This window comes from Balaenoptera musculus, chromosome 1 (assembly GCF_009873245.2).
Source record: "Balaenoptera musculus isolate JJ_BM4_2016_0621 chromosome 1, mBalMus1.pri.v3, whole genome shotgun sequence".
NCBI classification, from domain to species: domain Eukaryota; kingdom Metazoa; phylum Chordata; class Mammalia; order Artiodactyla; family Balaenopteridae; genus Balaenoptera; species Balaenoptera musculus.
Genome location: NC_045785.1, coordinates 7482847 through 7505875, shown reverse-complemented (window position 1 = coordinate 7505875; position 23029 = coordinate 7482847). Strand labels below are relative to the sequence as shown.

At 45.6% G+C, this 23029-nt stretch overlaps 1 protein-coding gene across 1 annotated transcript; it reads right to left on the bottom strand.

Annotated features, from left to right (window-relative positions):
• Nucleotides 1-714: 714 nt before the first annotated feature.
• RBP7 (retinol binding protein 7) lies at nucleotides 715-20713 on the bottom strand. Its single transcript, XM_036869279.1, has 4 exons — nucleotides 20586-20713; nucleotides 7203-7381; nucleotides 6982-7083; nucleotides 715-957 (listed from the first exon to the last, which is right to left on the bottom strand). The coding sequence occupies exons 1-4, from the start codon at nucleotides 20656-20658 to the stop codon at nucleotides 907-909; spliced, it is 405 nt and encodes a 134-aa protein (XP_036725174.1). The 5' UTR covers nucleotides 20659-20713; the 3' UTR covers nucleotides 715-906.
• Between the last annotated feature and the right edge of the window lie 2316 nt (nucleotides 20714-23029).

Sequence of the window (23029 nt, the reverse complement as noted above, 5' to 3'; positions counted from 1 at the left end):
CCTCCTTAATAATTGGTTACTTCTCTCCAGTCCCAGGAGTCCTTTTCCCGTATTTGAGGCCTGGGCTCCAGGTGATCCCGAATAATGTCACCTCACACTGTGATTTCCACCGGGCTTTCCAAACTGCCTCCTGATTTGCATCCCCCAGCCACAATCTTTCTTCCCTCTGCATTCAGAGTTACTTCCTTTGAGCCAACCTAATTGTGCATATCTGCTTAATACCCATCACCATCTTCCTATTACCTTGGGGACAAAAATCTCACCTCTTTACCCTAGCATTCAAGATTCTTCATGGTAGGGCCCCTGACTGTCATGTCAGTTTTCCCCTGCCATCTCTCCCCTCCCCACCCCACCCAAATCACCCTAAGTTGCAGCTATAGCAATCTTTTCAGTTCTTCAAATATCCCTCCAACTTTTGCCTAGAATGCTTCCTGCTTACCTATGCTTCAGGTCCCAGCTTAAGGAGCACCTCCAGAAATACCGCAGACCCCTGCCACCACTTGCCTATCCCCAGATGTCAGGTTTGCCCCTCCTGAGCTCTCACAGCTGCCTATACTTCTCACCACTGATCAGACTGTTTGTTTCCTCCATTTTCCTCACTAGACCTGGAAGGAGGGAATTAAAACTTGTTCATTGGTGTGTTAGTGGTGTGCCTAGAAGGCTTCCAAATATATCTGAAAAGAAGGATATGCTAAATTTAGAAGGAAAAAGTCATAATCATTGGACAGGTTTATTGAAGCTGAGACGTTTTCTCACAATCCAAATGGCTTCTGGTACAGGATGTGTGACATCTTTCCGACCACAAGGCCCCATCCACGAAACCAGGACAGATCAACACCTGTTTATTCTGGAATATAATTCAGCATTAAGCTACTGCCACATGTGGACTCTGCGGTTGGATCCAGATCAAGCTCTCTGGAACGTTTGTTTGCACACTTGGCCTTCACAGAACATTTCCTAGGGGCAGGGAGGAAGGGAAGACGAAAGAAGATGAGTTGGCATGTGGTCTATTACTATTAGTCACAACACTTCTGACACCAGGTACGTGGTGTCCTTTCCAATCCCATGTCTCCAACCCTCTGACGCCAAACTGGATGGTCAAGAATTTTTCTTTTTTTAAATTTTCACTTTTACTTGTATCTTTCTTTCTCTTTTTAAAAAATATTTATTTATTTAGTTGCACCAGGTCTTAGTTGCGGCAGGCGGGCTCCTTAGTTGCAGCATGTGGGCTCCTCAGTTGCGACAGGAGGGCTCCTTAGTTGCAGCATGCATGTGGGATCTAGTGCCCTGACCAGGGATCGAACCCACGCCCACTGCATTGGGAGCGCGGAGTCTTATCCACTGCTGGATGGCCAAGAATTTAATTCAGTTCTGACACTGAGGACCAGAGCTAGTGCAGACCCCACAGGTCAAGGGCTTAGTCTCATGAGATTGCCCTTATTTCAGACATCAGTCACAAGTCCCAGGCCACCCATACTTCCGACCGAACAACTGTAAATTGGGGATTCCCACAACCCCCTCCTCAGGTTCAATACTTTGCTAGAATGGCTCACAAAAACACTCTTGACTTGCACTTACAGGTTTATTGTAAAGGATGCAACTCAGGAAGAGCCAAACAGAAGAGATGCATAGGAGAAGGTATCCCCGGGAGTGGGGCGGGGGGGGCATTTGGCAGGGCGGGCAGAGCTCCAGGAGGGCTACCCTTCCAGCACTTCTATGTCTTTACCGACCAGGAAGCTCTCTGAACCCCCTTATGTAGAGGTTTTTATGGAGGTTTCATTACACAGGCATGATAGCTTAAATCATTGGCCATTGGTCATTAACTGAATCTCCAGATGCTCTTCCATCACCCAAGCTCAGGGGCTGCGATGAGAGTTCCAGCCTCCTAATCCTGCCTTGATCTTTCTTGGGACCAGCCCCCATCCAGAAGCTATCTAGGGTCCCCAGCCACCAGTCATCTCATTAGCACACAGAAGACACCCTCATTACTCTGAGATTCCAGGGGTTTTAGGAACCAGGTACAAAGACCAAATTTATTTATTTATTTATTTATTTTTGTATACTCTATTTTTTTTGAATTTTTGAATTTTATCTTATTTATTTTTTTATACAGCAGGTTCTTATTAGTCATCCATTTTATACATCTTACTGTATACATGTCAATCCCAATCTCCCAGCTCATCACCCCCACCCCCGCCACTTTCCCCCCTTCGTGTCCATATGTTTGTTCTCTACATCTGTGTCTCAATTTCTGCCCTGCAAACCAGTTCATCTGTACCATTTTTCTAGGTTCCACATATATGCGTTAACAACATATATTTGTTTTTCTCTTTCTGACTTACTTCACTCTGTATGACAGTCTCTAGATCCATCCATGTCTCTACAAATGACCCAATTTCGTTCCTTTTTATGGCTGAGTAATATTCCATTGCATATACGTACCACATCTTCTTTATCCATTCGTCTGTCGATGGGCATTTAGGCTGCTTCCATGAGCTGGCTATTGTAAATAGTGCTGCAATGAACATTGGGGTGCATGTGTCTTTTTGAATTATGATTTTCTCAGGGTATATGCCCAGTAGTGGGATTGCTGGGTCATATGGTAGCTCTACTTTTAGTTTTTTAAGGGACCTCCATATTGTTCTCCATAGTGGCGTTATCAATTTACATCCCACCAACAGTGCAAGAGGGTTCCCTTTTCTCCACACTCTCTCCAGCATTTGTTATTTGTAGATTTTCTGATGATGCCCATTCTAACTGGTGTGAGGTGATACCTCACTGCAGTTTTGATTTGCATTTCTCTAATAATTAGTGATGTTGAGCAGCTTTTCATGTGCTTCTTGGCCATCTGTATGTCTTCTTTGGAGAAATGTCTATTTAGGTCTTCTGTCCATTTTCTGATTGGGTTGTTTGTTTTTTTAATATTGAGCTGCCTGAGCTGTTTATATATTTTGGAGATTAATCCTTTGTCCGTTGATTCATTTGCAAATATTTTCTTCCATTCTGAGGGTTGTCTTTTCGTCTTGTTTGTAGTTTCCTTTGCTTTGCAAAAGCTTTGAAGTTTCATTAGGTCCCATTTGTTTATTTTTGTTTTTATTTCCATTACCCTAGGAGGTGGACCAAAAAAGATCTTGCTGTGATTTATGTCAAAGAGTGTTCTTCCTATGTCTTCCGCTAAGAGTTTTACAGTGTCTGGTCTTACATTTAGGTCTCGAATCCATTTTGAGTTCATTTTTGTGTATGGTGTTAGGGAGTGTTCTAATTTCATTCTTTTACATGTAGCTGTCCAGTTTTCCCAACACCACTTATTGAAGAGACTGTCTTTTCTCCATTGTATATCCTTGCCTCCTTTGTCATAGATTAGATGACCATAGGTGCATGGGTTTATCTCTGGCCTTTCTATCCTGTTCCATATATCTATATTTCTGTTTTTGTGCCAGTACCCTATTGTCTTGATTACTGTAGATTTGTAGTATAGTCTGAAGTCAGGGAGTCTGATTCCTCCAGCTCCGTTTTTTTCCCTCAAGACTGCTTTGGCTATTCGGGGTGTTTTGTGTCTCCATACAAATTTTAAGATTTTTTGTTCTAGTTCTGTAAAAAATGCCACGGGTAATTTGATAGGGATTGCATTGAATCTGTAGATTGCTTTGGGTAGTATAGTCATTTTCATAATATTGACTCTTCCAATCCAAGAACATGGTATATCTCGCCATCTGTTTGTGTCATCTTTGATTTCTTTCATCAGTGTCTTATAGTTTTCTGAGTACAGGTCTTTTACCTCTTTAGGTAGGTTTACTCCTAGATATTTTATTCTTTTTGTTGCAATGGTGAATGGGATTGTTCAAATATCTATTTTTATTGTATCACAGCTTGTAAGAATCATCCCAAGAGTATCCTTAGAGCAAGGGTCCTTCTGTCCTCTGCTTAGGCAGAGTTCTTGGCTATGCCAAAGAAGGACACATGCAGTTTGAACATTACTTCTTACAGCCAACTAATCTGAATCCTCAAACAAATTTGTGTTTTCTTTGTAGTTTCATGTCACATTCTTGTGATGGCAAGTTTCTTAACTTTGTTTTAATTTCCAGACGAGTGTGAGATTTGTCAATCTAAGAATCAAAATATCTTCAATGTCTTTGTAATCAAAGACTCCCCAGACTCTCAAATACCACCCATATCCAACTTTAAGATGAGTGGTCTCATTTTGTTTTCATGGATCTCACCTAGATCTCACATGTACGTTGAGACTTAAAAAAACATAGAGTTGAAAGTACACATTCTTGTCAGACTTAGATTTGAATCTCTACTCTGCAACCTTGGGGAATTTCTAAATCTCAATCTCTTCATTTATAAATGGGAAAAATAGTGTCCCTTTCACAGGATTGTCTTGAAGACTAAGTGAGAAAATGCACTCAAAGGATTTAGCTAAGTAATCACACACAAAATCATCACTCAAAAAATGTAAGCCAGGGCTTCCCTGGTGGTGCAGTGGTTAAGAATCCGCCTGCGAATACAGGAGACGTGGGTTCGAGCCCTGGTCTGGGAAGATCCCACATGCCGCGGAGCAACTAAGTCCGTGCGCCACAACTACTGAACCTGCGCTCTAGAGCCCGCGAGCCACAACTGCTGAGCCCACGTGCCACAGCTACTGAAGCCCGTGCACCTAGAGCCCGTGCTCCACAACAAGAGAAGCCACTGAAACGAGAAGCCTGCACACTGCAGTAAAGAGTAATTGCTCACTGCAACTAGAGAAAGCCCACGCGCAGCAACGAAGACCCAATGCAGCCATAAATAAATAAATAAATAAATAAATAATTTTAAAAAAATGTAAGCCATTGTAACGTACCTGTATGGCAGGAAGAAATTCTCATTTTAAAAGCCATAATTAAGCCTTGATGTACAATTTTATACCCTCTAGATTATATTTAGAAATTATTGATTAGGTTGAGCTATAATTTGTATGGTCTTGAAGTGCTGGTGGCATAAGAAATTGATGTACCCTTTTGGAAGCGAGTAAGGCAACAAAGTAGCAGGAGGCAATGATGTCTCTGACAACACTGATCCTCTCTGTGAATCCTTCCCAAGGGAATAAATCCATGCATGCAAAGAGGTCTGTTTATGTGAATTTAAGAAATAGCTGAAAACACCCTGAAATATTCCTGGACATTGAAATTAAGAAAATGTTTTACTAATATGAGAGTTCATGAACCTGATGGAATATTATGCAGCCAGTTTGCTATTTATTATATGTATTCAATTTCTACATGATGAATTCAGTAGGGAAATTATTTAGAAACCTGGGATATGTTTTCCTATTGAATGAAAAGGCAGAATATTCTAACAGACTGGATGGTAAGATACCAAATTGAAAACAGTGAGTTGGGATGGTAGGATTGCTGGTCATGGTTTCCTGTTTAACATTTTCTTTAATAATCTCATCAAAAATAAGAACACTCAACAAGAAAATACAAACAACCCCATCAAAATAATGGGCAGAGACCTAAATATACATTTCTCCAAAGAAGACATACAAATGGCCAATAGGCACATGAAAAGATGCTCAACATCACTAATTATTAGAGAAATGCAAATCAAAACTACAATGAGGTACCAGCTCACACCAGTCAGAATGACCATCATTAAAAAGTCTAAAAACAACATATGCTGGAGAGGGTGTGGAGAAAAGGGGACCCTCTTACACTGTTGGTGGGAATGTCAATTGGTGCAGCCACTATGGAGAACAGTATGCAGGTTCCTTAAAAAAACTAAAAATAGAATTATCATATGACTCAGCAATCCCACTACTGGGCATATACCCAGAGAAAACCATACTTCAGAAAGACACATGCACCCCAATGTTCACTGCAGCATTGTTTACAATAGCCAGGTCATGGAATCAACCTAAATGCCCATCAACAGATGAATGGATAAAGGAGATGTGGTACATATATACAATGGAATATAACTCAGCCATGAAAAGGAACAAAATTGGGTCATTTGTAGAGATGTGGATGGGCCTAGAGACTGTGAAGCAAGTGAGAAAGAGAAAAACAAATATATATTAAAGCATATATGGGGAATCTAGAAAAATAGTACAGTTGAACTGGTTTGCAAGGCAGAAATAGAGACACAGATGTAGAGAACAAACGTATGGACACCAAGGGGGGAAAGCGGGGGTGGGGGTGGGGTGAAATGAATTGGGAGATTGGGATTGACATGTATACACTGATATGTGGATAATAAGAACCTGCTGTATAAAAATAATAATAATAATAAATTAATAAATACAAAAAAACAGAATTATCATATGATCCAGCAATTCCACTCCTCAGCATATACCCAGACAAAACTATAATTCAAAAAGATACATGCACCCCTATGTTCATAGCAGCATTATTCACAATAGACAAGACATGGAAACAATCTAAATGTCCATTGACAGATGAATGGATAAAGAAGATATGATACACACACACACACACACACACACACACACACACACACACAATGGAATACTACTCAGCCATAAAAAAGAACAAAATAATGCCATTTGCAGCAACACAGATGCAACTACAGATTATCATACTAAGTGAAGTAAGTCAGACAGAGAAAAAGAAATATCATGATATCACTCATACATGGAATCTAAAATATGACACAAATTAACCTATTTATGAAGCACAAACAGACTCACAGACATAGAGACCAGACTTGTGGTTGCCAAGGGTGAGGGGGAGGGAAGAGATGGACTGGGAGTTTGGGGTTAGTAGATGCAAACTATTACATATAGAATGGATGGACCACAAGGTCCTACTGTATGGCACAGGGAACTATACTCAATGTCCTGGGATAAACCATAATAGAAAAGAATATAAAAAAGAATATATATATAACTGAGTCACTTTGCTGCACAGCAGAAATTAACACATTGTAAATCAACTATACTTCAATAAAATTTAAAAAAAGACAAAACAGGGCGAGTACCAGGTGGAGTTGGTCCCCTTCAATCCAATGGGTCCAGCCTCTGTTCTTCTTTTCCCCCTTCTGCACACAGGTGAGTCTGTCATTGTCCCAGATGACCAAGCTCTGCATGAGGGATGGGAGAAAATACTGGTTTGCTCTAGCAACATCCTCAGGTATTACTAGGGAAGGTGCCAAGGTAACCTTGCAAAACTAAAAGCCTGTGTCATTACTTTAATTTTTACCTTGCATTTTCTGTTATCCAGGCCTTTGTTATCCTCATCAAATTCTTCTCCAACTTTAAATTTCACAAGGTAGTTCCTGAAGCTGCTGTTCGTGTGGATGGTAAAAGAATCCCCATTCTGCTCAATCACTTTCTGTGGTTTCAGCAGCTTGGCTATCTTACGAGTGGCAAAGTCAATATCTTAAAAACAATTTTTTAGAAAGAAAAGAAGACATTTCAACATTTCCTTGAGATGCAAAAGCTAAGAATTTGGCAGCTGTCCTCAAAATCATTGCATTTGATGGCCAGTGTTGCTTTCACAACTTCAGCATCGTTTCCTGACAAAATTGCATCTACAGGGTCAGCTATCCTGGCAAATCTCCTTCCAGAGGCTGATTAAAAATCTTGAACAGGGCTTCCCTGGTGGCGCAGTGGTTGAGAATCTGCCTGCCAATGCAGGGAACACGGGTTCGAGCCCTGGTCTGGGAAGATCCCACATGCCGCGGAGCAACTGGGCCCGTGAGCCACAACTACTGAGCCTGTGCGTCTGGAGCCTGTGCTCCGCAACAAGAGAGGCCGTGATAGTGAGAGGCCCGCGCACCGCGATGAAGAGTGGCCCCCACTTGCCGCAACTAGAGAAAGCCCTCGCACAGAAACGAAGACCCAACACAGCCAAAAATAAATAAATAAATAAATATTAAAAAAAAAATCTTGAACAGCTTTCAGGAAAAGTTCATTTGGCTGGCTGTGTGTTAGGTGATGGATTTGAAGCTGGGCATGGCAGAGACAGTTCTGGGAATCCCCTCAGAGGTTGACAAGAGGACGAGGAAGCCAAGGGGGCCGGGTTCAGGCCACAGTCACAGCGATGCTGCCTTTTTCTGCTTTATACGTTTACACTTCCAATTAAGACAGCATTTGAACAGTTTCTGAACACTGGGAAAAAAACAAAACAAAACAAAGCACCTCTAACAAAAAAGAAAAACAAATAGGGAATTCCCTGGCAGTTCAGTGGTTAGGACTCGGCGCTTTCACTGCCAAGAGCCTGGGTTCGATCCCTGGTCGGGGAACTAAGATCCCGCAAGCTGTGTGGTGCAGCCAAACAAAAAATTAATAATTTAAAAAAATTTTTTTAATTTTAAAAATTAAAACAAGAAAAAAAAGAAAAAAATTAAAACGAAAAAAGAGGGGAAAAAGCACCTCAAAAAAACATTGTAATCATGCAAATACTACTATACATTGAGAAATCTTTAATAAGCTTTAAAAAAGAGTCACACACTGAAACATGGAATGCTGAGACGATCAGCGTTTTGGTATAGACAGCTCCCATTAAGTGGCTTTCAACCCATTATGTACTAGAGGTAAGGGTTGCTATTTTATTTTATTTATTTATTTATTTATTTTTAACATCTTTATTGGAGTGTAATTGTTTTACAATGGTGTGTTAGTTTCTGCTGTATAACAAAGTGAATCAGCTATATGTATACATATATCCCCATATCACCTCCCTCTTGTGTCTCCCTCCCACTCTCCCTATCCCACCCCTCTAGGTGGTCACAAAGCACCCAGCTGATCTCCCTGTGCTATGCGGCTGCTTCCCACTAGCTATCTATTTTACATTTGGTAGTATATATAAGTCCATGTCACTCTCTCACTTCATCCCAGCTAGGGGCAGGACAGGAATAAAGACGCAGATGTAGAGAATGGACTTGAGGACACAGGGTTGCTATTTTTTTTTAAATACATTTTAAAGTAATAACTAGAATTATGACTTATAACATTATACCAGAACATATAAGATTTTTAGAAATTTCATGTAATGTCTGAAACATTTATATTAACATATTTCCATACAAATAACCCAAACAGGGTTGCTTTTTTTTTTTTTTTAATTTATTTATTTTATTTATATATTTTTGGCTGTATTGGGTCTCCGTTGCTGCGCGTGGGCTTTCTCTAGTTGTGGCGAGAGGGGGCTACTCTTCGTTGCGGTGCGCGGGCTTCTCATTGCGGTGGCTTCTCTCGTTGTGGAGCACGGGCTATAGGCACACGAGCTTCAGTAGTTGTGGCATGCGGGCTCAGTAGTTGTGGCTCGTGGGCTCTAGAGTGCAGTCTCAGGAGTTGTGGCACACGGGCTTAGTTGCTCCGCGGCATGTGGGATCTTCCCGGACCAGGGCTTGAACCCGTGTCCCCTGCATTGGCAGGCGGATTCTTAACCACTGCGCCACCAGGGAAGCCCAGGGTTGCTATTTTAAATAGGGAAGCCAAGTGCCATTTCAGCCAGAGCTGAGGGAGATGACGAAGTGAGCTGTAAGCTGTGCAGATCTGGGGGGAAAGAAGTGTAAGACAGAGGTCACAAGGATCCCAGGAACGGCGTGCAGGATGGTCTCAGGAACACCCAGGAGCCTGGGGTGGCCGGAGCAGAATGAGGGGGAATGAGGAGGAGGAGGGGACCTAGAGATGAGATGCGAGGGGACAATAAGGACCATCGGACTTTAACCCAGAGCAAGATGGAGTCAGATGGGAGCCACCGGAATGTTTAGAGCAGGTGACACGATCTGACCTGATCAGGCAGCCACAGCTATATGCTGGCCCGTCACCCTGGACAACTCTATGAGTCACAGGGCATGGTGCTCCTATTTAGGGATTGTCCTATTATGTATAATAAAGTTTTAGGAATCTTCATTTCAGAGACTTACGTACCTCATTGCAGGTAGCTTGGTCCCAGAGTTGACCCTTGTTTTAATTTGTTTCCCTAACAGATTCGGTTTTTCCTGACACGACTGCCACTTGGGGTTAGCTGTGCTTCCCAGGGCCGGGCGCCTCATATTTCCATTTCCAGCCTAGAAAACATGGCCAAGCCCTGAGTAGGGGTCCTTCAGCATCTCATTAGCCCCCACCCATTTCTTTTGTCTTCTTAAAAAATTTTTCTTTTTTTGGCCTTGCCACGCGGCTTGCGGGATCCTGGTTCCGTGACCAGGGATTGAACCTGGGCAGTGACAGCACGGAGTCCTAACCACTGGACTGCCAAGGAATTCCCAGTCCCACCCATTTTTTTTTTTTTTTAATTTTATTTATTTATTTATTTATGGCTGTGTTGGGTCTTCGTTTCTGCACGAGGGCTTTCTCCAGTTGCGGCGAGCGGGGGCCACTCTTCATCGCGGTGCGTGGGCCTCTCACTATCGCGGGCTCTGTTGTTGTGGAGCACAGGCTCCAGACGCGCAGGCTCAGTAATCGTGGCTCACGGGCCTAGTTGCTCCGCGGCATGTGGGATCTTCCCAGACCAGGGCTCGAACCCGTGTCCCCTCCATCGTCAGGCAGATTCTCAACCACTGCGCCACCAGGGAAGCCCCCACCCATTTTTAAGCTCAATGATAGTGTAAATGTTTTAGAATGAAATAATGCCATTTGCAGCAACATGGATGGACCTAGAGATTATCATACTAAGTGAAGTAAGTCAGAAAGAGAAAGACACCATATGATATCACTTATACGTGGAATCTAAAATATAAATATCTACGAAACAGAAACAGACTCACAGACATAGACTCACACCTCTCTTGTGGCTGGCAAGAGGGGTGGAGTGGGGGAGGGAAGGATTGGGAGCTTGGGATTAGCAGATGCAAGCTATTATATATAGGATGGATAAACAACAAGGTCCTACTGTATAGCACAGGGAACTATATTCAATAACCTGTGATAAACCATAATGGAAAAGAATATGAAAAAGAATACATACATATAACTCAATCACTGTTTTACAGCAGAAATCAACACAACATTGTAAATCAACTATACTTCAATAAAATTTGTTTTCAAGTTTTTTTTAACCTAGAGCTCAAGTTTTTAGCACGAAATGCAAATGATCCAGTCTTTACTTGTTTTCAGCAATGTTTAAACATTGAGGCTAAACCCTTAAAATATTTATCTGATTATTAAAATGACCAAGCCAAATTTAAAATAGTTATCACTGACTTTCCTTAAACCTTATTCTGTATGTGGAACAAAAACAAACAAGAGGGCTTCCCTGGTGGCGCAGTGGTTAAGAATCCGCCTGCTAATGCAGGGGACACGGGTTCGAGCCCTGGTCCGGGAAGATCCCACATGCCGCAGAGCAACTAAGCCCGTGCGCCCCAACTACTGAGCCTGCGCTCTAGAGCCCGAGAGCCACAACTACTGAGCCTGCGTGCCACAACTACTGAAGCCCACCCGCCTAGAGCTCATGCTCCACAAGAGAAGCCACTGCAATGAGAAGCCTGCGAACCTCAACGAAGAGTAGCCCCTGCTCACCGCAACTAGAGAAAGCCCGTGCGCAGCAACGAAGACCCAATACAGCCAAAAATAAATAAATTAAAAAAAAACAAAAAAACCCCAAACAAACAAGAATCCAAACTTTAGATAATTACTTTACATCAGTTATGCTTTTACCATCAGTGAGATGATTTGTTGCTAGTAAATTTATAATTAGTACTACTGTTACTGAAAGCTCGGCCTCTCCGTGCACCGGTGCCTAATCAAATCCCGGAGACAGAGTTTTGGGTGAAGTAGAACAGGAGAGCTTTATTGCTTTGCCAGGCAAAGGGGCACACAGCGGGCTCTGGCCTCGAAAAACTGTGTGTCCCAACCCCAGAGGATTTGATGAAGGGTTTTATAATAGTGGTTCAAAGGCGGGGAAGTCTCTGACAATATTAGGGTGTGAGCAGGGCTTGTACTTGCTTAACCTCATCTCAGGTGGTCGTCTCCTCATCTTAACGAGCTTCTCTGGTCCCTGTAATCTCGCCTCAGGTGGTTTCTTGGCTGCTCCTCCCTTGACTAGCAACTTTTTGAATCTGTGCTTTGGAACTCAGGGAAGGTCATGGAGGCTGGAGTCTTGCCTACAAGAAATGGTGGACACGGACTTCGCTGGTGGCACAGTGGACTCCTCCTGCCAACGCAGGGGACACGGGTTCGAGCCCTGACCCAGGAAGATCCCACAGGCCACGGAGCTCTTAGTTAAGAGCATGCGCCACAGCTACTGAGCCTGTGCTCTAGAGCCCGCGAGACACAACTACTGAAGCCCACCCGCCCTAGAGCCCATGCTCCGCAAGAGAAGCACCGCAATGAGAAGCCCGCGCACCACAATGAAGAGTAGCCCCTGCTCGCTGCAACTAGAGAAAGCCCACGCGTAGCAGCGAAGACCCAACACAGCCAAAAATAAATAAATAAATAAATTAATTAATTTAAAAAACCGGTGGACAGGGACTTCCCTGGTGGTCCAGTGGTTAAGAATCTGCCTTCCAATGCAGGGGACTCAGGTTTGATTCCTGGTTGGGGAAATAAGATCCCACATGCTGTGGGGCATCTAAGCCCACGCACCACAACTAGAGAGGAGCCCGCACACCGCCACTAGAGAAGCCTGTGCCGCAACAAAAGATCCTGCATGCCGCAACTAAGACCCGACACAGCCAAATAAATAAATAAATATTTTTTAAAAAGAAGAAGAAATGGTGGACAAAAGAAGGCCTCCGTGCGCAGGCCCCACTCGGTTTCACTACCACACTGTAAGATTGTCACTTAACAGATTTGCAGTTGCAAGGCTGGCCTTTTTAAAGATCAAAATTTAAATTAGCTTAAGTTCTGGTCATTTTCTGCCAGGTCTACACTTACCATGACCTCAGTGGCCAAATGGCTTTAGTGCCCATAAGGCTTTTGTCTAGGTCAAACCATGCTTTTCCACACCATTAGATTTTTTTTTTAAATTTATTTTATGTATTTATTTATTGGCTGTGTTGGGTCTTCGTTTCTGTGCGAGGGATTTCTCTAGTTGCCGCAAGCAGGGGCCACTCTTCATCACGGTGCGCGGGCCTCTCACTGTCGCGGCCTCTCGTTGCGGAGCACAGGCTCCAGACGCGCAGGCTCAGTAGTTGTGGCTCACGGGCCTAGTAGCTCCGCGGCATGTGGGATCTTCCCAGACCAGGGCTCGAACCCGTGTCCCCTGCATTGGCAGGCAGATTCTCAACCACTGCGCCACCAGGGAAGCCCCACACCATTAGATTTTTTTTTTTTTTTTTAATTTTACTTATTTATTTATGGCTGTGTTGGGTCTTCGTTTCTGTGCAAGGGCTTTCTCTAGTTGTGGCAAGTGGGGGCCACTCTTCATCGCGGTGCGCGGGCCTCTCACTATCGCGGCCTCTCTTGTTGCGGAGCACAGGCTCCAGACGCGCAGGCTCAGTAATTGTGGCTCACGGGCCCAGTTGCTCCGCGGCATGTGGGATCTTCCCAGACCAGGGCTCGAACCCGTTTCCCCTGCATTGGCAGGCAGACTCTCAACCACTGCGCCACCAGGGAAGCCCCACCATTAGATTTTTAAGTAGGAAATAAGACATTCCAGCAGGCGGAAGAGACGATCTAAACGATGCACATCCTATTACAAGGATGTGTGTGAGCATACACATTTTAGGGCAGGATCTCAAAGAGGCCAACACAACATATACTTTTCTAAACTTCATCTGTTCACATTAACCCTTCATCCCAAAGCCACTTCTAATCTTGAGGCAATGTGGGTCTTGGAGCCAAGAGATACTGGTTTTAAATCCAGTTTATGTGGTGACCTTGGACAAGCTGGTAACATCCCTGCCTTCTCATGTTCATGAGATTAAAGGGGAGTCCAGACAAGACCGGTCAAGCCCTTGCAGGCATTAGCACAGCGTTCTTTCCTGCCTAGAGCTTCACACCTTGGGTCTTCCTTTGCTATTGTGGGGTCCACCAAGAACTCCCAGATCCAGAGCTAGCTCCTCCAGACTTTAGAACCCAAGCAAACTTTCTTCGATGTCCAAAGGACAAATTGCCTTTCTTCTCCCTGCAATTTGGCAGAAGCTAGGAAAGAGCAGTATCAGAGCCATGTTGGGGAGTTGCAGGATCAGCCCTAGTCAGAAAGGAGTAATTTTCCCCCTCAAAAGAGATGCTGGGGGACTTCCCTCGTGGCGCAGTGGTTAAGAATCTGCCTGCCAATGCAGGGGACACGGGTTCGAGCCCTGGTCCAGGAAGATCCCACATGCCGCAGAGCAACTAAGCCCGTGCACCACAACTACTCACAACTAGAGTGAACTTGCACTCTAGAGGTTGTGAGCGACAACTACTGAGCCCGCATGTCACAACCACTGAAGCCTGCGTGCCTAGAGCCCGTGCTCCGCAACAATAGAAGCCACCGCAATGGGAAGACTGCACACCACAAAGAAGAGTAGCCCCTGCTCGCCGCAACTAGAGAAAGCCCAACTAGAGAAAGCCCGTGTGCAGCAAGGAAGACCAAGTGCAGCCAAAAATAAGTAAATAAATTTATAAAAAAAAAAACCAACCATAAACATTTTTAAAGGGAGAATCATTTGGGGAGGGGGTCAGAGTCTTTGCTATCTTCCACAGTGCGCAGACTTTCAGGGTGGTGTTCTAGGAATCTTGTGCTCAGTCTGAAGTTACCATCCTCCACCTGGGTGGAGACCTTAGTTCCTGCATAAGAACTCAAAGGTATTGTTATGTATGTTTCTTGAGGAGGAACAAGGACCCTGCCCCAAGGCTACACTATTGTTTCTTGACTGCTCCTCCTTTGTTTCTGCGTTCCCTCCTTTCCCTGATAAGCAACTTGAATCTGATCTTTGGAACTCAGGGAAGGTCAAGGAAACTGAATGAAGCCTACTTCCTACAAATAAGAAAGGAGGGACACAGAAAGGATTTGTACCCATGAGGGCCCCACAGGATTCTACTCAGTTTCAGAATCACCTAAGAATCTGGTTGAATGCAGATTCTGATTCCATAGATCCAGGATCTGGGATGAGGCACAAGTGTCTGCATTCTAAGGAGTTCTGCTGGTCCTTGAGTAACAAGACCCTACAATCATCTGGATCTGAGCTCCTATTTTGCCCAGGAAAAATGCATTGACCCTGGAGTCTATGTTTTTACACGTGGAAGGCAGAAGAGAGTGTTTGCCACACAAATAGCCATGTGTGCCAAATCATTTTCTTCCCAGGTTTTTGGCAACTGGCAATAGGTTTCAGGCTGATTTCAGCTATTGTATAAAATGCTAATGTAAGCAGATAGGTTAGGGGGTCCCCCAGAGAAAGAGAACCAGGCATGGCTTTCTTGACATAAGAGAAACCATTTTTAGCCTTGCCATTTTTATTTTTATTATTTATTTTTTTAAAAAATTTTTTTGGTGTTGCCTTTTATTTTTATTTTTATTTTATTTTATTTTAGTTTTTGGCCATGCCATGTGGTATGTGGGGTCTTAGTTCCCCAGGGATTGAACCCACGCCCCCTGCATTGGAAGCACAGAGTCTTAATCACTGGACCGCCAGGGAAGTCCCATGGCCTAGACTTTTTGTGATCTAAACCTGGCCATATTGAGTGCCCTTGAGCAGGTCTTAGTAATTCAGGAACAAAGGAAAAGCAGTCAAGAAAAAATAGCTCAGCAATAAAACAGAGTCCTACTTCTGTAAGCAGCTATTTTGTCCCTTTCCTGCTTGCCTATTTCTGTTCCCCTTAAACCTTAATTATGACAATGAGATCACTAGGTAACATTTAACCTAACTCCTGACTTATGCTCTACTAAATGTTCACAATGCCTTGCCTAACCTGTTGATTCTTTCCCTAGATTAAAAGAAGTAGGAATGAAGAATTAAGTAAAGAATGACTAGTTTTCTACCCCCAGCAACTCCCTGAGCAAATTTACAGGCAGACCACACAGGCAAAATAGCATCCAAAGGAAGATCAGGAGAAGTCAGCAGGTTTGCAAGCAATGGAAAAATGATGAAGAATCTGACCTCCTACCTTAATAATTAACTGAGATTTTTTTTCCCCTTTTTCCCTTTAAAAACTTTCATGGCTGAGCATAATCTTTGGAGTTGGTTTTGGGACATGAGTCCACGTTCTCCCCAGATTGCCAGCTTTTCTGATTAAAGCAACTTCCCTTTCTACCAACAGTTGCCTCTTTAGTATTGGCTTTTGAGCAGGAGAAGCTGAACCTGAGTTTGGTAACAATTCCTCCTCAAGGAATATACAGAACAATCTGATACAGTCTTAGTTCCACAGGAACTAAGGCCCCCACCCAGGTGGAGGATGGAATGATGGTGTTGACCCTCCTGAGGTGAATCAACTAAAGCTTGGACTCTGCCCAATTCTATGCTGAATTCTCCTCTGCTCAAACCCCTTCATGAATATGCATATACCCTTAGCTTAAAACTTCACCAATTTTGCTATTCAGGGAGACACTGCTTTGGGAAAGATCCGCAGTGTTGTCCTTACTTGCTGCAAGAAATAATAAACCCTTTCTTCTCCTGATCTTTGGCTTGGTCACCCACCAAGAGGCGAACCCAGTTTTCAGGTAACACTAAGAGATCCCTTGGTTTGTATTTTAGACACTCTTTAGAATATCAAATCTGATCCAACCACCTCTAACAGATGAGGAATCTAAATGAACTCGGAGGTTATATGACTTTGATTCTATTACCAACAATCGGCGGCTAGTTATCTGGGTTTCCAGTTTGATGCTCTGTTATACTAACTAGCCTCTACTCCAGCATCCTTAGCACACTTATATGTCTTTTGGGAAACAGACTGCAAATAAGAGTTCATTTGTTGTCTGGATCTAGTATCTTTCTGGAACCTGAACCAAATGTAAAAAAAGGAGTAGTGATGCAGGATATTGACTCAATATTCCACGGCTTAATCCTTTGTGAAGTGGGTTGGATGATAAATGAATATAGCTAATGTAAATAAATAGCCTCTGTTGGCCTCTAGGATCTAATACAGTGGCAGATAATTGATAAGCTTCTACTGAAACCACGAAAAAGAAAGTATCAAACAAGGGGTCATAGCAGAGCGTAAAGAAAAGCAGGACAGTACTGGGGACAGGTGAAGGATTCCATGAATACACATTTGAAAAACACTAATTACAACACTCAGAAGGCTGCTTTGCGGTACGTGACAGGCTTAACAAAAGATGTCTTTGCACACTTGAAATGTTGACTCTGACTCCATTCCCTGTTTTCTTCTCTAAGAAATTTGCTCTAAAAGCCATGGAGGGCCTTCCCTGGTGGTCCAGTGGTAAAGAATCCACCTTCCAATGCTGGGGACGTGGGTCAATCCCTGGTCGGTGAACTAAGATCCCACATGCCACGGGGCAAGTAAGCCCGCACGCTGCAACTACTGAGTTCGAGCGCCTCAGCTAGAGAGGCCCCCTGCTGCAAACTACAAAGCCCAGGCCCTCTGGAGCCTGTGCGCCACAACTAGAGAGAGAAAACCTGCATGCCACAACTAGAGAGACGCCTGTGTGCTGCAACGAAGAGCCCGCACCACAACGAAAGATCCCGCATGCCGCAACGGACCCAACACAGCCAAATAAATAAATAAATAAATGCCAGCCATGGAAATGGTTAAAGAGAAAGCATAGCAAGGCAAAATTCAAAGCCATCTCCCAATCTTTAGCACTTTATCTTCCATAAAGAAGCCAGATACTAGCCAGAGAAACCAGGGAAGAAAGCACTTATGGTCACATGTCGCCACTAATTTGGGGGTGAGGAGATAAGAACATTATCAGGATTTACTGCCTTTGGGAAAAATCATCATTAATTCCTTCTTATGAATGGGAAAGAGAGGAAATGAGATTCAGGTGAAGGGTAGCAGAATATGCCACCCTCAGATATGCCACTTTGTCATACTGACTATTTTGAAATGAAGACGATTGGGAAGCAGATAGAAGAAAAACTCTCTGCCCTTCCCCCAGAAGCAGGACATAACTGTGTAAATGTGTCCCCCCCGCCTCTGTACCAGGTTGGACAGAAGTTAGGGAGACAACACTAGATTCCTATCAGCCTAGAGATGGCATCAGAATTTACATAATAAACTTTACTAACTAGCTCTCATTTTCCATTAGTTCCTCCATGTATTTATCTTCCCACAATTTGCCACCCCTAGAAAGTCAAAGCCCTTTTCTTTGTCTTGTCACTTCTCTACAAAATTATTACTCTTTGCTAAGATGCCACATAACCAAGTTCTAACCACTCTGAGATGCTCATCACTGAATGTTCCTGTGTGTATTCACCGTGCATGTGCTAACAAACTTCTCTTTGTGTCTTGTTACTCTTTTTTAAAAAAATTAATTAATTAATTAATTAATTTTTGGCTGCGTTGGGTCTTCGTTGCAGTGCTCATGCTTCTCATTGTGGTGGTTTCTCTTGTTGCAGAGCACGGGCTCTAGGCACTTGGGCTTCAGTAGTTGTGGCACGCGGGCTTCAGTAGTTGTGGCATGCGGGCTCTAGAGCGCAGGCTCAGTAGTTGTGGTGCACAGGGCTTAGCTGCTCCGCGGCTTGTGGGATCTTCCCGGACCAGGGCTCGAACCCATGTCCCCTGCATTGGCAGGCGGATTCTTAACCACTGGGCCACCAGGGAAGTCCCTACTCTGTCTTTTTTAGTCTAATTTACAGGGCCCCCAGCCAATGAACCTAAAATGGGTAGAGGAAAAATACTTTTTCCTTGCCTATGAGGTTTTGTGTCAGTATGAATCAGATTTAGCTTGAGAAGTTCCAGACTTCCCTACTTAGTGTGAGAAAGGGAGGGGAGAATCTTACCATAGGCTGGGAGATCTTAAAAACACACGGGAGGGCTTCCCAGGTGGCGCAGTGGTTGAGAGTCTGCCTGCCAATGCAGGGGACACGGGTTCGAGCCCTGGTCTGGGAAGATCCCACATGCCGCGGAGCAACTAGGCCCGTGAGCCACAACTACTGAGCCTGCGCGTCTGGAGCCTGTGCTCCGCAACGGGAGAGGCCGCGACAGTGAGAGGCCCGCGCACCGCGATGAAGAGTGGCCCCCGCTCGCCGCAACTGGAGAAAGCCCTCGCACAGAAACGAAGACCCAACACAGCCAAAAATAAAAACAAATAAATAAATTTAAAAAAAAAAAAAAACAAAAAAACACACGGGAGCCTCAGAACCGTACGTTTCAAAGTGGTTAAAATGGCCGATTTTATGATATATTTATTTTAGCACAATTAAAAGAAAAAAGAAAAAAAAATGGACCCCCCCCCCCCCGCTCAGTTTACAGATGGAGAAACTGAGGCCCAGGTCAGATAATGAGGAGGCGAGCCAGAGCAGCCCCCAGCCCCCTAGACTCCCAGCAACTCTGGCCCAGCTGTCAATAGTGCCCCTGATGGGTGTCATTTAGGCGAAAGTGCTTGGCACAGAGTAGGTGTGAACTTACTCTGAACCATCAAGTCTGAAGAATTAAACTAAGGGCAGGACGAACTAAGAATCGGTACGGAAGGGAGGCGTTCTACAGTCCCAGCAGGAAATAAACTCTTGAGGCCCTCTGGGAAGCAAGGTCATTGGCGGGGGCCCCGCCGCCCCCCTACGCACCCTGGAGGACCCCGCGTTCCCTTCCCTCCGAGCCTAGAGCGCCGGAGCCCAAGCCGGGCAGGGGGCGGTGGAAGCGACCCCTCCAGGCGCCCACCCACAGTCCTTCCGGCTGGAATTGGGCCCCGGGGTGGGGGGGACGGGGTAGTGGCCTCGAAGGGCTCTGGGTTTCTTGACCCCCCTCAAGACCTCGAGGTTAGGAGAAGCCAGAAAAGTAAAGATTTCAGACGTAGCTCCCGAACTCCACCGGGCACCAGAGTCACGTGGGGGCGCGGGCGCGGCCGGAGACCAGCTGGGGAAGGTCCTCTGGGGCCCGCGAATCCGCGTCCCGGACCAGCTCCAGGTGATGCCGGTGCTGCCGGCCGGGACCTCCCCGGGACCGCCACTGGACTCGCGGAATCCCCGGAGCCTCGCGTTAAAGCGGCTGAGCAGCGAGGTTCTCCCGGGAGGGGCTTCGGGCCGGGGCGCCCCCTCACCCGGGTGGACCCCCATCGTGTCCCCGAGCCTCCCAGCGAGGTGGGCCCATGCCACCCGCGCCCCCGCCTCCGCCTGCTTGGAAGTCCGCGATAGGACAGGAGCCTCGGCCGCGGGGTAGAGACGCACGGGGCACCGGCGGACAGACAGAAGGACACTTAGAGAGACTCGCGGACGGGGGAGAAAGGACGGGGAGCGGGTGGGCGGACGGCGGACAGGAGGGAGGACGGGAGGGACCGGCACATGGGCAGGCGGGTGGCAGGCAAGGGGATGGGGGAGACCGAAGGATGGGGGACAGCAGACCGACTGGAGGACTGACAGACGGACGAGGGTGGGAGACCGACGGTCAGACGGACGGACAGCGAGACGGAGGATGGACGGGGGTGTGGGGAAGCGGGGGAACCGGCGGATACTCAGGCAGACGGGGGGACGGACGGACGGACGGACGAGGGTGAGGGGAGACAGGGAGACTGACCCACAGGCCAGCCCGGCCTCCTCCGCCCTGAGCCGGACGCGCGGCCGGAGCCCGAGGCCCCCGCACGGCCCCCCGGCCCTACCTAGGGCCAGCATGTAGCCCTCCAAGTTGTCGCTGCTGAGCAGGTTCCAGGTGCCGCTGAGGTCGGCGGGCATGGCGGGGCTGGGGCGGCACTGGCGGTGGGCGGTGGGGACCCGGGAGGTAAATGTGTGGCCGGGGAGGCGGGACCGGGGCGGGGCCGCGCGGGAACCGCGCCGGGAGGAGCTGTGCGGGGAGCCCTCCCCACCCGAAGCCTCCTTCGCCACGCGCTCCTGGATTTCTGCTACCTCCCTTTTGGAGATAGCTCAGTTTTCCCTTGGGTTTCCTCCTCTCTGCTATAACTCCAAACCGTGATCACGGCCACACTGTTTTCTCTGCCTACACGTTACTAACCAAGGGATCTCCTTCAAAGGCATGGCATTCATTACTGTGTCAGCTGCAAATAATATGCCAATAAATCCAACTCTAGCGGTCTCAATAAATAGGGGGTTATTTCCTTACCTATCAAGCAGTCCTGGGATAAGCAGTTGCCGGTGATGATACGGCAGCTCCATTGTCACGGAAGTGGCACCTCTCTGCTTCTCCTGGCTCTGTGATTCCTGCCGGTTACCTCACTGGGATGAGTTGGCTGCTGGGTTTCCAGCCGGAACATCCACATTCAAGGTGGGAAAGAAGGGGTAGAGTACCACCTGCCATTATCCCTTCATCAGATTTCTGTTTACCCTCATTGGCCCAAACTGTGTCTTATGCTACTTTTAACTGCAAGGGAGCCGGGGGAATCTAGTATCTAGTCTTTAGCCTTGTCAGTACAGAAAGGCCAAAGAGTAAGGTGTTGGGAATGTGGACTAACCTATAATATAGCCACAAACACTCTCTCTATAGGCTGGCTCCAAGACTTATCTGTCCATTTCTTTTCTTTTTTTTCTATTTAAAAAAAATTTTTTTTATAGTATAGTTGATTTACAATGTTGTGTTAGTTTCAGGTGTACAGCTTATCTGTCCATTTCTGATCTCTCCCGTGAGCTCCAGACTCAAGTATATTAATAGCCAACATTTATTGAGTGATTACTATGTGTATTATCATTTATCACAAAATCCTACCTCTCCAATAGTTACTTTAGTATCTCCATTTGACAGAGACAAAACCTGAGACAAAGAGAGGTTAAGTAACTTGCCCAAGTTCATACAGTTGGTGGAAGAGTCTGGATTCGATCTCAGGCAGCCTGACTCCAGAGCTCATGTGTCACCTCTCACTGCTTAAGATGCCTCTCGATGTCTCCCCTTGGATGACTTAAAGGCATTCGAATGTAACATATCCAAGGCAGAAAGCATAAAACAAAATTATTCCTTGGCTTTCCTCATCTCCATAAATTGTACCACTAGTCACCCGGTTGCTTAAGCCCAAAGCCCATTTAGACACTGGAGTTCTCCCTTCTCTGCTCACCCATATCCAATCCATCAGCAAATCCTGTTGGTTCTTCCAACCTAACCCAAGCCACCATCCTGTCTTGCCTCTTCCCTGGACTTGCTGCTTCAACTCCTGATCCCACCAAACCACTCTCCATCCTGCAGTCAGGCAAGCTTTTGAGAAATGTAGTTCAGATCTTCTCACCCTCAAGCTTAAAATGCTTCAGTGTTGTCCCGCTTTTCGTAAGAGGAAATTGCACTCCCTCCCATGGTGCATAAAGCCATTGCTGATTGGGTTTCTGGATACTTCTCCTACATCATTACACTCTGTCTCCCTCGGCCTCTTCCTGGGAGGTTTTTCCTCCTGGTTTTTGCATGGTTAGCTCCTCTGGCTTCCAGTTCAAAAGTCACTATTAGAGAAACAGTCATTTTTAACCATGCTCTTCATGGAGAAGAATTTTCCCTAAACACCCTGTTTTGTTGTTTTTTTTTTCCAACCCTATTTCTTCCTCATGGAGGTGGAATGAGTTACCTGGTTGGGAGAAACTAGGGTGACCACCCATTACGGTTTCCCCAAGACTGAAGGAGTCCCAGGGCATGGAACTTTCATTACTAAAACTGGAAAAGTTCTAGGAAAACTGGAATGAGTTGCTTGCCCTACGGACAACAGCCATTGAAGAATTTTATCCACTAGGTAGTTAGTCTATCAAATATTGTAAACACAGGGTATATCAGTATTTTCTTCTCCCTTTTGACATGGACTTGAGGGTGTGTCTATTTCACAGGCCTGAACTTTCTCTCAGATAGACTGCCTAGATTGGGGGAGTTAGTATATCATTTATTCTTGCCTCTCCCAACTCAATGGCTTAAAATAATACAGGTCATTAATTGGCTCACAAATCTGCAGTCTGGGGAGGGCTCACAGGGCATGGCTCATCTCAGCTCCATGTGGCATTAGCTGGGGTACCTTGACTCCAGTTGGGAGGGCTAGAGAAGCCACCTCCCAAATGGATCCATCTCACGGCTATCTGTTGGCTGGGAGCCCAGCCAGGCCTGTGGGCTGGGGGCCAGGTTCCTTTC